The 14,192-nt window shown below is 36.3% G+C and overlaps 1 protein-coding gene across 9 annotated transcripts in view; it reads right to left on the reverse strand.

Moving 5' to 3' along the window:
* The window catches only part of ARFIP1 (ARF interacting protein 1), a 114,073-nt gene that overhangs the window by 88,203 nt on the left and 11,678 nt on the right, over window positions 1-14,192 (reverse strand). For 3 of the 9 annotated variants that reach the window (XM_081303984.1, XM_081303983.1, XM_081303985.1), the window contains exon 2: window positions 7,465-7,544. The exons of 3 other annotated variants lie outside the window; for them this stretch is intronic. In XM_081303984.1, coding sequence (XP_081160110.1) covers window positions 7,465-7,542 — 78 coding nt within the window. In that variant the 5' untranslated portion in view covers window positions 7,543-7,544. Of the gene's footprint in view, window positions 1-6,285; window positions 6,424-7,464; window positions 7,545-8,482; window positions 8,594-14,192 lie in introns of all 9 variants that reach the window. 3 more of the 9 variants (XM_081303987.1, XM_081303988.1, XM_081303990.1) reach the window with 3 other exon arrangements.

Raw genomic sequence — 14,192 nt, forward strand, 5'->3', positions numbered from 1 at the left:
GAATATCTAAAATGCAACCACTAAGAAAAAACTCCCTCTGTACTCATCTTAGATCTTTTAAAACAGCAATAGAGGCATAACTGGTTTGCCAAGTCAGACTTCAGCCAAGTACTAAGTTTATGTTGTTCTTTTTGGCTACCCAGTCCCAGCCCTCTCTCAATGTTGGGAAAAGTCTCCATATTTTGAGCTCTGGAAAAAGGCAGAGCCTGCTTCATATAATATAAAACTGAAAATACCAGATTATCAAGACAAATATCTGGAAAACTGCAAAGACCCTTGCTTGGGGTTCCATTCATGGCTCCTCTGTTTTGTAGCTATGAACCTTACTTAAGCAAGATTCATAGTACTCTTTTTCCTTAGATAAATAATAATAGTATCTTCCTCATAGCATTGTTGTAGCATAAAATAAATGTGTGTGTGTGTGTGTACACACACACACACACACACACACATATTTTAATTTAAAACTAAGTGCTGAACATATATGATGATGATGATGATGATGATGATGATGTTTCCCAAGCTCTAGGGCACTGCCCTATTATCTACGCTTTGCCAAATCAGAGGCACTTGCACCATCAAAATGCTAGTGGTAATAACAAGGATAGATATGAGGTTGGGTACAGTGACGAATACCTGTAATCCCAATGTAAGCAACTAGGGAGGCTGAAATAGGAGGAATGCCAAGTTCAAAGCCAGCCTTGGCAACTTTGGCCCTAAGAAACTTAGTGAGAATCTGTTTCAAAATAAAAAGTAGAAAGAGCTGGGGATGCCAGGTGCAGTGGCGCAGGCCTGTAATCCCAGTGGCTCAGGAGGCTGAGACAGGAGGATCAAGGGTTCAAAGTCAGCCTTAGCAAATGCAAGGCACAAAGCAACTCAAGGAGACCCTGTCTCTATAAAATACAAATTAGGGCTGGGGATGTTGCTCAGTGGTTAAGTGCCCCTGAATTCAATCCCCAATGCCACCCCTGCCCCCCAAAAAACAGAGCTGGAGATATAGCTCAGTGGTAAAGCATCCCTGGGTTAAATCCCCAGTAAAAAAAAAAAAAAAAAGAATAAAGACAGCAAAGAATTTGGGGAAAGCAATAACTGAAGCAAGACCTCATTCAGCCATTGCAACATCCAGCTACCAGAGACAGAGGTACAAACAATACAAACTGCTACACCTGGAGCTAAACAATGGCAGCAATGGTGTCCTGAATGGACCAGTGCTCAATATTCCTAGTGTATAGCCAGGATTCTAGTTTCCCAAGCCTCATGACACTTCTATCCTCTTAGTAATCCTTTTTCTCAGTGGATGAGCTAAAGCTGATTTCATTTGCTGTCAACATAAGACTGGGACACCAATCTTACAAACAAGAAGTAGATAAATTTTAAAATGGTCTTCTTCTAATATCTTTGTGAATAGTTTTGATTTATTAGATAATTCTGAAATAGTGTGGCAATTTTTCAGAATATCAGAATACTATGAAACTTATTTTATAGCTTTATGGTTCCTTTCTCTAATACTAACAGTAATGATTAAAAGGTTGACCTTTTCTGAATGTTTATTATAGGCTAAACAATGTGCTAAACATATTACATGAATTACTTCATTTAGCCCTCACACCTGCTCTGTGGGATAAATATAATTTTCCCAATTTTACAGATGAGGTGACTAAGGCCTAGAAAAGTTAAGAAATTTAAACAAATTAAAATATTGCACCTTCTTACAAAAGAAGTCCTACGTGAATAATAAGAGGTAACATTTAGTGAGTACTTACATGTCTCACACACACATACACACATATTCAGGCATTTATATGAATCAAACCCACTGCTTTCTTGACTCCTAACAAAGATCCCCACTGAAGAAAGAGAAAGAAGAAAGAAGCCACAAATTTTCAACTCTAATTGTTCTAGTTATGGCTTCAGACAATGAAAGCCACAATACTTAGTGAACTGATTATGCATCTCAACTGAGACCATATTTTGTTTCAATATCAAAAAGCACAAATGCCATTTGTGATGGATGAAATTACTCAGATTTTTGTTTGCCTACAAAAAGAGAAAGCAATTCTATTAAATTCATAATTCAAAGTCTTTGAAATTTCCTTCTGTATTAGCAAAAATACAGCCTTTTGGAATGGAGGAACTTTAGACAGGGCAAAGGAAAGGGAGGAGAAATGAGGGGTAGCAAGAGGATAGAAATGATGGTGAAATTAGTTAGACATCATCACCCTAAGTACATGTATAAGACACGAATGGTGTGAAACCAATGTCTTGAAAAATTGTGCTCTAAATGTGCATTCTGCCATCATATATAACAAATCAGAATAAATTTTTTAAAGTAAATAAATAGATAAATTGTGCAAAAAAAAAAAACAGCTAATCTACTAAAAAGTCAACATAGTTCAAAAGTATTAGGTAAATAAGCCTATGCATAAAGTTACAGGAACTAGCCAAAGAGTTATTACAAGTAATGATTTAAGGTCCAGCTCTGCCCCTTTATATACTTTACATAAGTCACATTACTTCTGAAACTTTCGTTTTCCTCATTATAAAATAAGATTACTAATCTCGCTTATATAACTATTGTCAGACAAATGTGTAACTACTGTATAACATGAAAATACCATGTAAAGAAGCTACAAGTATAGTTAAGTTCAACAGGACAAATACTGGAATAATTTCCACCAACACTGGAACAGGCTGAGCATTCCCAATTCAAAATGCTCCAATCTGAAATCTTTTGAGTTCTGACATGATACCACAAATGGAAAGTTCTACACTTGACCTCATGTGACAGGTCACAGTCATGTGTAAAATACTGAACCAAACTAACTTCAGATTATGCATGTAAAATGTATATGAAACATGAATGAATTCTGTGTTTAGATTTGGGTCCTATCCCCAAGATACTCATTTATGTACATGCAAATATTCCAAAATCTGAAGGAAAAAAAAAAAAGAGCCCAAATCCAAAACACGTCTGGAAACATTTCAGAAAAAGTGGATACTTGACATGCATTCCTTTCTTAACCAGCATAGCTGTTCCTCAAAACCATCACCATGGGTACTCTGTACTTTTCTAAAACAAATTACAATCAGGACGGAGTTGGAATATGATTATAAATGTACTTGTTGTATCCCAATTTCCCCTTTATGTTATCCTGACAATTTCATAGTTTTAAGAGGCAAATGACTCTCAAACCTATTAATAAAGGAATAAAGCAAATGTGATAAAATCCAAATAATTATTGAACCTGGATGATAAGTATATGGAAATTCATTAAATTTAAATTTTTTCATTTTTTCATTTTTCTTACATGTCTCCATCCCTCCCTCCCTCCTTCTACCAGCAATGAACCCAGGGGCACACCCCAGACCCCTTTTTTATTTTTTTTGTTGCGGGTTGGGATACTGGGGATTGAACTCAGGGGCACTCAACCACTGAGCCACATCCCCAGCACAATTTTGTATTTTATTTAGAGACAGGGTCTCACTGAGTTGCTTAGCACCTCGCTTTTGCTGGTTTTTGAACTCATGATCCTCCTGCCTTTAGCCTCCTGAGCCTCTGGGATTACAGGTATGCGCCACTGTGCCCAGCCACCACCCCCCCTTTTGTTTTTTTTACTTTTTATTTTTGATTTTGAGACAGGTCTCACTAGGTTATCCAGGCTAGCTTTGAACTTACAATCCTCCTGCCTCAGCCTCCTGAATATCTGGGAGTACAAGAGTGTGCTGGTTGTTACACATATTTCTTTCTTTCTTTTTTTTTTTTTTTTTTTTTAGTGTCAACCCTGAACTTGTCTTTATTTTTCAATTACTGCTAACTGCAAACTGCAATTCAAATCTTCTTTCAACTTTCTCATCTTCTGCCAGTTGTTCTCATTTCTATGCCACACACAACAATCTTAGCTGCTAGTTGCCTCTTGAACCACATTCCTCATACCTTTTCCTGACTCTTGGTTCCAAGCCAGAGTCCTCTTCACCGTTGCTCTAACACACCAAACTTTTTTTCGCCCTTGCTGTTTCCTCTGTCTGGGAGATGACATTCATCTCATTCAAATATCTGTTCAAACATCATCTCAAAAGGGCCAGCTATGAACAACCTATGTAAATTAGCACTCTTCATTACTCTTTAGCTCCCCAACATGTTTTACAGCAGGAAATATTACTTTGCATTATAAAATAACATGCAGCTGGGCATGGTGGTGCACATCTGTAATCCCAGCAGCTTGGGAGGCTGAGGCAGGAGGATCACAAGTTCAAAGCCAGCCTCAGCAACTTCGTGAAGCCCTAAGCAACTCAGTGAGATTCTGTCTCTAAATAAATCCAGAAAACAGCTGGGGATGTGGCTTAGTAGTAAGGCGCCCGTGGGTTCAATCCCTGGTACCAAAAATAAAAATAACACGTCTGTTTTCAAAATGTCTCCCACTCATATGTCTACAACATAAAAGCTAACTCCTCAGCATGAAAAATTCTCCCTGAGACCAGAACTATCTTCTTTCCGATTATACTTCATCAGATAAATCAAATTTACTCACTCTTCCCAAACATGTTTCTAAATTTTCCTTCCCTCAGCCTTGGCTCAAGCAATAAGCATTATCACTCACATGCTCAAATTCTACCCAAGCTCTACGACAGCATAATGCCACCACTGCTGCTATTCCTGGTTGATATTCCTGTGAATAATCTGTATCACTCAAAAGGCATTACTATCCTGCGTTTTATTTATTTATAAATTTCCTCTATTGATCAACATAAGCCTTGAAAGCAGAATCTGTACCCAATTTATTTTTTCGATCTCTGAGTTACACAAAAGAATGCAAATATTTGCCTACATTTTTCCTCAGTATTAGAAATTGGTATATATACTAGTGTTACTATACTGAGGGACAGACAAAATAAGTCTATAATCCCAAGCCACACTGTCTTTGCTTTCTTTTGTTGTTGTTATTAAAAATATACTTATCTGCTTGTTTTCCCAATTTCCTGCTTCTACCTTTAAATAATTTTTTTCTACTTAGTTTCTTAAATTTATTCATCTTTTTCACTTTCATTTGGGTTCAAGTCATAACTCTGGTTCCTTAATAGCTATGTTAACCTTTCCAGTCTCAACTAATCTGTAAAATGGGGAGAAAAACGTCAACTGCCAAAAGTGTTATAGAGGCAATGAGATTACAAATGTAAAACCTACTACAATGCCTGGCAACCAATAGGCTCTCAGTGAATGGCTCAATTAACCTACCTCTCTTTCTACTTGTAAGCAATCTGATCCAGAGATTTGGAAAAGCAGATTCAAATCAGCAGACTAATAAGAGGGGAATTTATTTTTTATCTTTTAAGTGATAAAAACAAGAAGTTGTACACATTAAGAGAGCACCACCTGATGTTTCAATACGTGTATACATTGTATGCTCAGTTTAAACATATCTATTTCCTCATTTGTTATTTTATGGCAAAAAAGTTGTAAATCCTTTCTCCTAGTTTCTTTAGATACATAGTACATAATTATTACCCACAATAGCACAATAGAACTTCTAACTCCTACCTCCCTGTGTCTTAGTACTCACTGAGCAACCTCTCCATCCCTCCCTCTCCCCTATTCCCTCTAGTCTCTGATAACTAACATTGTACTCTCAACTTCTATGAGATCAACTTTTATATATTTTACATATAAGTGAGATTATCCAGTACTTGTTGTTCTGTGCTTGGTTAATTTCACTTAATAATCTACATGTTGTCTAAAATGACAATATTTCATTACAAATAGGAAAAAATCACAAAGCATTCTTAAATCTTACTTTGGTTAATTATACACTCCTATAATGCTTTAAATTGGGGCACAGATTCAGCTTATACTCACATACCTGGTCTGCTGTTATTACTACTATTATTATTATAGCATTCCCTTTGGACATGACATATTTGGGTATAGTTAAAAACACAGGGAATGGGCTGGGGTTGTAGCTCAGTGGCAGAGCACTTGCCTAGTACGAATGAGGTACAAGGTTCGATCCTCAGCACCACATAAAATTAAACATAAGTAAATAAATAAAATAAAAGTATTGTGTCCATCTATAAGTTAAAAAAATTAAAACACATACACACACAGAGGGAATGCCTAACATGGATTTTATGTTAACTTATGGACAAATTTGAACAATTCATTAATTTGCAGTGGTTTCCTTCAGACCACTGTTACCCAAACCTCACTCTCTGCCAAGCAGGGAATTTCTAGTTTAACATTTATCGGAGGAACATTCACACAAACAAAAGTCACATAAACAGAATACTTGCACTTATCATTATTCATGATGAATTATGAGCCCCATCACTGGCTGTGCTGCCACTCTGTCCTGTAGCTCACAAACACACTTTCCCCCTGATCATCTCTCAAGAGTACAGATTCAGAGATTGGGTCACTGAAAATCAAATCTGTGAAGTAAGACAAATAAGTACACATAATTCTCTACTTTCTCAGGATTACATACATCTAACAACACTGCTTTTCCAAATGATAAACAGCCAAGTCGCCATAAATTACAAAGAATTCTGAATTGTCTACAAATAATACATACTTGCCAAACAGAACTCATCTTTGATTTTCAGACTAAAAGTAAATTACTTGGTGCTAAATTCCTCACTGAGGTTTGTCACACAGGCAGTATCTTGCTCCAATAAAGCAATAATGCGGCTAGTACATCACTAGCTATATAAGTTACAAATTGGTAAGAAACACAGCTGAAGTAAGAAGGCCCCATGTTGAAAGCTACCCTCATCCATTCCTCTAGATCAGTCACCACTGCTCTGAAAGTTAAATTTGTTCAACAACAACAACAACAACAAAAGAAAAAAGAACAGCTGTTCTACTTACCTAAATGAATTACAGTGAGTCAATGTGGGACACCATGAAAGTGCTATGTGGTAAAATATTTAAGCACTACAAATATAATAGGCAATTATGACTGTGTTTCACATTCTATTTGACTTGAGTTCAATATAAAATTAATATTTCATAATATTTCTCCTTTGTCTAATGAATTAGAAGAGTGGTTCTTAGTTCTACAGGTGATTCTATCAGAAGAAAAAAACTGCATAAGGTCTACTGTCTACCACTCAGGTTCAACGAATCTGAAATTTGGTTTAAAAACACTATACCTGGATTCTGACACATAGCAAACCAAAGTGCTCTTGAGCAAAATATGAACCTACTACAACTATTATTTCAAGAGTAACTTATAGCGATTGTCACATTTCCTTTTTAAATAAGAATTATACAGCTTTTATGTTTATTATTTCAGATGGCTGAAGGCAAGTGTGACTTACTTGCCATTATGAAGAAACCTCTCCCTCCTCTTACCCTTTGTGTAAAAGAGTTTATTTATAGAATGGCACAAGTTTGAACAAATTAAGTTAGTCTGAAACCTTGATTGAGATGGACTGACTTTACAAAACAATATAACACCATCCAATCACCTCAGAATTAGACTTGACTTCTTCTGTGGCTGGTTTAGATGCACCAAGAGTAGTTGTATCATTGCTGCAGTCAGACATACCTAAAAGTAAAATGTGTTAAGCACATATTAAATCATTTAGTTAAAAGAGCTTTATTAGCCCACTGATATTCTTTCAAATATTCCACAGCATAACTAATTTATTTGTAGTGAGAATTTGCTTTTCAAAATTATCTACAATAATAAAAGTATCTATGGATTACAAGAAATAAATAATTCTAAAAACAAAAATTCAGGAAAAAGCACTTATACAGAATGATTACAAATAATTTCATAAAATCACTTAGATATGAAACAATTCAAAAGATAAGACTGACAACCTGATTTGACAGATGGAAAAACTGAGATCCAAAGATGTCTAAAGTTAAAATATTACCTGTGGCCTACACAAAACAAAATTCCAAACCAGAACTCAGACCTTCCCTACCCTGGTGGAGAGTGGTCTTTAATATTAATAACAGTGGTGACTGTTCATTGTCTAAGTGTAACACAAAACTCAGATTTTATTCAGTAAAAGTTTAATGAGCTATTTCTGCTTCTAATTTACTCAATAGGGAGAACATCAACTACATATGAAGAACTCTGCTAGGCACTAAGGGAAAAGAAGAGTAAAATCTATTGCAGATTCTAAAAGCAATCTCACACTAATCAGGGATTCATACATAAAAAATTATAAGACAATTAAAGTTACATACTATAATGCAAAGAAACAAATTTTTACTCCTGAAATACACTAGAGGGAACAATTTATTGTTTTCAAACAAAATTCAAGACATTAAGAAAATAATACAACATGACCAAGTGGGATTTATCTCAGGAGTATAGAACTGGTTCAATTAGGGAATCTATTATAGATACTATATTCAAAAACCTAAAGGGGGACATTGCTTTCTCCACAAACACTGAGATGGAGTAAATCTGACAAAATAAAACACCTATTCAAAATAAAATACTCAAGAAAATATGAATTTAAGAAATACTTTCTTGGGGCTGGGATGTGGCTCAAGCGGTAGCGCGCTCGCCTGGCATGTGTGCGGCCCGGGTTCAATCTCAGCACCACATACAAACAAAGATGTTGTGTCCGCTGAAAACTAAAAACATAAATATTAAAAAAAAAATTTTTTAAAAATAAGAAATACTTTCTCAACATAAAATATTTATCCACTTTAGTTCTACAACCATTATCTCAATTAATAAATAAAACAGGCATTTCCACTACTATCAGGAATAAGACAAAAACACCCACAATCTCCACTCCTATTCACATTGTATTAGAGGTATTAACCAATCTGACTAGTTAAGAGAAATCCCAAAGGAAATAGATACAGGTAAAATTATCTCTCTTTGCAGAGGATATGATAGTATGCTTGAAAGACCCCAAGGAATCAATGATAAAACTAAAAAATAATTCATTGAAATAGCAAAATACAAAATTAACAGATAAAAATCAAAAGCCTTCATACAAAAACTATATTCAAGGGACATAATGGCAGGGAAAATTTCACTTACAATAACAACCAAGAAGATGAAATACTGGGGCTGGGGATATAGCTCAGTTGGTAGAGTATTTGCCTCACATGCACAAGGCCATGGGTTCAATCCCCAGCACCACACACACACACACACACACACACACACACACAAAGATGAAATACTTAGGAACAAAGTAAGCAATGTATAAAACTTATATGAGGAAAAAATGTTTAAGCATGGCTGAAAAACACTGAAGACTTGAGCAAAGGGAAAGACATTCCCTATTCTTGAACAAGATGACCACATCCAATGATACAAAAATACATATATATTGCAGCATTCTTTGTAATTGTAAATTACTGGAAATGGCCTAAGGCGTCTACACGAAGGAAAGTGATTGAAAACTATGGTACATCTAAACTGTGTAACTGTAAAAGGGAAAAAAAAAGAAAAGAAAAAGAAGACAATCTTCATATGATATGGAGTGATTACCAGGACATGTCCTCTCTTATCCAGTTTCATTTTCTATAGTCAACTGTGGTCTGAAAACTTAAATGAAATTTTCCAGAAAATGAATAATTCCTAAGTTTTAAATTGCTGATATCATAAAGAACGTAATGACATATCATACCATCCTGCTCCATCCTACTCAGGATGAATCATCCCTTTGTGTAGCATAGCCACACTACATACAGTATCTGTCCTGTGTATGCTGCCTATCATTCAGTCACTCAATAGATGTCTGTTATCAGATTGCCTGTTGTGGTACCACAGTGTTTGTGTTCAAGTAACCCTTATTTTATTTAAAAAGAACTCCATACACAAGTCTTGCTACCAATTCAAATATGCCAAAGAGATGCCATAAAGTGCTTCCTTTAAGTGAAAATACTATAATATATTTTGAGAGATAAAGGCACCACTATCATATATCATTTATTATAGTACATTTTATTAGTCTATTTTATTACTATTGCTATATCTCTTACTGTGCCTCATTTACAAATTAAATTTTATCATACACACACACACACAGGAAAAAATTTAGTACATATAAGGTTCAGTACTATCCAAGGCTCTGGGTAGGGCAGGTAAGAAAGGGGTAGAAAGATGTAGGAAAATGAAGAGAATAGGCACAGGGTAACCGAGGAAAAGGAAAAGTGACATTTCTGGACACATATTTTTTTCTTTTTAAAAATTAATTCTGCCAGGTACAGTGGTGCAAACCTAAGATCCCAGTGGCTTGGGAGGCTGAGGCAGGAGGATCATGAGTTTAAAGCCAGCCTCAGTAAAAGTGAGGTGCTAAGCAACTCAGTGAGACCCTGTCTCTAAATAAAATACAAAATAGGGCTGGGGATGTGGCTCAGTGGTTGAGTGCCCTGAGTTCAATCCCCGGTACCACCCCCCCCCCCGCCCAAAATTAATTCTGACTGTTAGAGCTATAGCAATTTTCAAATATACTATAAAAAAGTTTTTAATTAAAAAACAAACAATTAAAACCAGCCAGCATGGGGTGGGAACTCAAAATAGTACAGACACACCAACAAATTAACTAACTGTATTATAATGAATAACCAAAAGAAAAAAGGGAAGAAAAATAAAGAAAATTAGTGTTGAGAGCCACAGCCAAAGGGGCCCCAGCAAACTTCCAGCTGCCAGCAAACTTCCAGCTGCCGGCTGATGATTGGGTCACAGCGGCCCCAGCAACATCTAGCTGATTGGCTCCTCTGCAGTGATGTTCATTGGGCTGTTTCCCCGCCCTTCAGACTGCCAGCTGATGATTGGTTCACAGTGGCCCCAGCAACATCTAGCTGATTGGCTCCTCTGTGGTGATGTTCATTGGGCTGTTTCCCTGCCCTTCAGACTGCCAGCTGATGATTGGCTCACAACGGCCCCAGCAACATCTAGCTGATTGGCTCCTCCACGGAGCTGCTCAGTGGGGGACTTCTTTGGCTCCGCCCATGCGACCCAGCCAATCAGCCTCAAGAGCAGGAGGATTGTGGGAGGTGGTGAGGTTTGTGTGGGGGTGAGAGGCTTGGGGAAGCTGGTGGTGGCAGTTGGGCTCTGAGGGGTTTTTCCTGAGGAGCTGTTTTGTTTGGCATTTGTAGTTCTAAAAATAAAGTTAGTTTCTTTTGACAAGTGGCTCCTGAATTGTGCCCAGCCAGACTGCGGCAAATTAGAAATGGGTTTCTTGGGGTTAAAGAAGTTATAAATAGGGTTGGGATTGTGGCTCAGAGGTAGAGTGCTTGTCTCACACTTGTGAGGCACTGGATTCGATCCTCAGCACCACATAAAATTAAATCAATAAAATAAAGGTATTAAAAAAAGATATGTTTTGCCGGGTTTCTGTTCTTGCGACTAAAAGGCTCAGGGGTCACTCTAGTTAAACTGGGCTAACTGGGTTGCACGAAATAACCACGCAAGTGACACAAATACCTTTTTCTTTGGGGTTGCTGTGATGGCTCCTCCGACCTTAAGGGTCTGCAGAAAGAGAGAGCGAGAGCATGCACTGACCCCTTTTATTGAGGAGAAGCTATTCAAATGAGGCAAGGGGTCAGGTTTCAGGGGGCTGAGTCTATCTTCATGATGTCCACTGTCAGCAGGTTGACTGACACCTGGGTAGGCCACACCCATGGGCACAGTAAGAAGAGGGGACACACACAAGGCACTTCCATGGAAGATTCTATCCTAAACAGGGCAAGGGGTGATATTACAAAGGAACAGGTGAGCATAGCTTCACCCAGGGGGCTGTAGCAAGACACACCCATTTCTGTGACTGAGCGCCTCAGCACCCAGCTGGGGAGTATAACTCAGTCACCCGTAAGGTTGGCCTCCCACAATGTTTGTTTAAAAAAAAGAAGTTATAAATAAAGAAAGAAGAAATGCTAAAATTAATTCTGTGGTGTTGGACTGGAATCAGAGACATCAGTATAAATTCGTATTTATTATATTTGTAATATATGCACATAAATATTTATGTGCATTAGTTTACTTTCCTAGCTCTGTTCACTAAGGAGCTTAGAAGCAAAGACTGTATAGTGACAATAAGTGTATCTGGTGCCCAGATTTTGGTTTCTAAATACTTCAATAAAAAGAATCAAGGCTCTTAGACAAAGTAGCTGATTCTAAGACTAAGGCAGGAAAATACAAAATGGGCTGGAACATCATCTTATGTCAGAAACTAAGAAAACTCTAGAAGAAAACAAAAAGGGTGAGGGGTTGTCCAAAGAACACAGGAGCCATTAGTGCTCCTTAAGAAACTGAGCAACAAAATTTGAGGCTGGAGTTGTGGCTTAGTGATACAGCATGCATGAGGCACTGGGTTCAATCCTCAGCACTACATAAAAATAAAAGTATGGTGTCCATGCACAACTAAAAATATATTTTTTTTAAAAAGAAACTGAGCAATAAAATAAAGGATAGCACTGAATTTAAAAACACAGAACAAGCATTAAGGAGTCCATAATGACATAAACAAGTAAACAGGAGAAAAAGTGACTCTTCCTTACAAAGGAACCTCAATTAAAATATAGAAAGGAAATAAGAGCAAACAGAAACATTATCAGGCACATATCACAAATGTTGCTGACAAGATCCTCTCAGTAAATGCTAAAATGCTAAAATGTTTTCATATGAAAACACTGTACAAACACAAATTAAGAGACATGCTAAAAATTAACTGATCTATTCCCTTCAAAAGTATCATGTTCGTGTAAGACAAAGACAGAGTAAGAAACTTACAAATTAAAGAAGACAATGGAGAAATTACTAAATTCAATATGAGTTCCTGGATAAAATCCTGGAACAGAAAAAGGGAGTAGTTGAAAATTTGGTTTAATTCTAATAAGGTCTGCAGTTTAATGAATAATATTATACCAATGTTACTTCCTACTCTTGATAATTACAGTTATGTAAGATATCAGCATCAGGGGAAATGGGGTGAGGAAACTTTTAATGAGTGAGAATTCTATACCCTACAACTCTAAATGCACTTAGGGTCTAGGGCCCCTGGGAAGAATTCTCTGTACTCTTTCTGTAAATGTTCTATTTAAAATTAGATTAATTTTTTTTTAAAATAACAAAAAATTTTGAGCAAAGGTAAAGGAATTACCCTTAGATAAAAGGTGGCAATCTCTTTGACTATGGTATCTTGCCTCAAAAGAGGAAGGAATCTGTAGAGACAGTGAAGAGTAGAATGTCAAAAAAAAAAAAAAAAAAAAAAAAAAGAACATTAAGGCAGTTCATTTTTGCAATCTTCTACTTTCTTTTAAAATAGAATGTATCATCTGCTCCCTAATATTAAAGTAATACCAATTAGGAAAATAGCTCTAGAAAAAAACCAAATAACTTGAGGCAGACAGGGAAACGGCACAAAACTGAAAATTGGCTTGGGATGTGGCTTATTAGTAGAGCGCTTACTAGAGTATATGCAAAGCTTGGGTTGGATCCCTAGTATTTAAATAAATAAATAAATAAATGGAAAAGAAAAGGAGGAGGAAAAAAATTTTCCAAGAATTGCAAGGAAATATACTAGATCTTACGTTATTAATATTTTAAATGCTCTGAATTACCTTACAATTATTTTGTAAAGATATGCTTGTTTATAAGTTTGATACTAACAGAAATAAGAGTGAAAAGATTTAAAAGTTAATGACTTGTAATTTGTGCTGTTTAAGATATACATTTTAGGGTTATAGCTCAGTGGCTGAGCACTTGCTTAGTAAAAGCAGGGACCAGGGTTCAATCTCCAGCAATGTCCCTTCTCAAAAATATATATTTTCTGATATTTATATGAGTTCAGTTATTTTTAAAACAAAAAAAATTAATTACTACTATAAAACTACCACTTATATTCAAACCCCACAGGCAGTTATACTGGAAGCCAAAAATGTCATTAAGTCATTTCCAGGGTTCATCTTCTATAATTAGCAGAGGTATTCCTGAAACAATGAGCATAAAGAGAAAAGCCTACAAAGAAAATTACTAATTAGCATCTGTAAAGATGTATACATAGTATCACCTGAAGTTTATAAGTCATCAAACTGGGGCTGTTTTGATTTTACTATGAAAAATCATCTTTCAATTTTGTAAGCTGAATAGAGTAGGTCTATCCAGAGGGAAAACATATAAGAACTTTTAATGAGGAAAAATTCTATATCCTATAACTCTTAAATGCATTTAGGGTCTTAGAACCTTGGGAAGAAAGCAGGAGGCATGAAT

The sequence above is a fragment of the Spermophilus citellus genome (genome assembly GCF_964194105.1).
Source record: "Spermophilus citellus genome assembly, chromosome: 8".
Classification (NCBI taxonomy): Eukaryota; Metazoa; Chordata; class Mammalia; order Rodentia; family Sciuridae; genus Spermophilus; species Spermophilus citellus.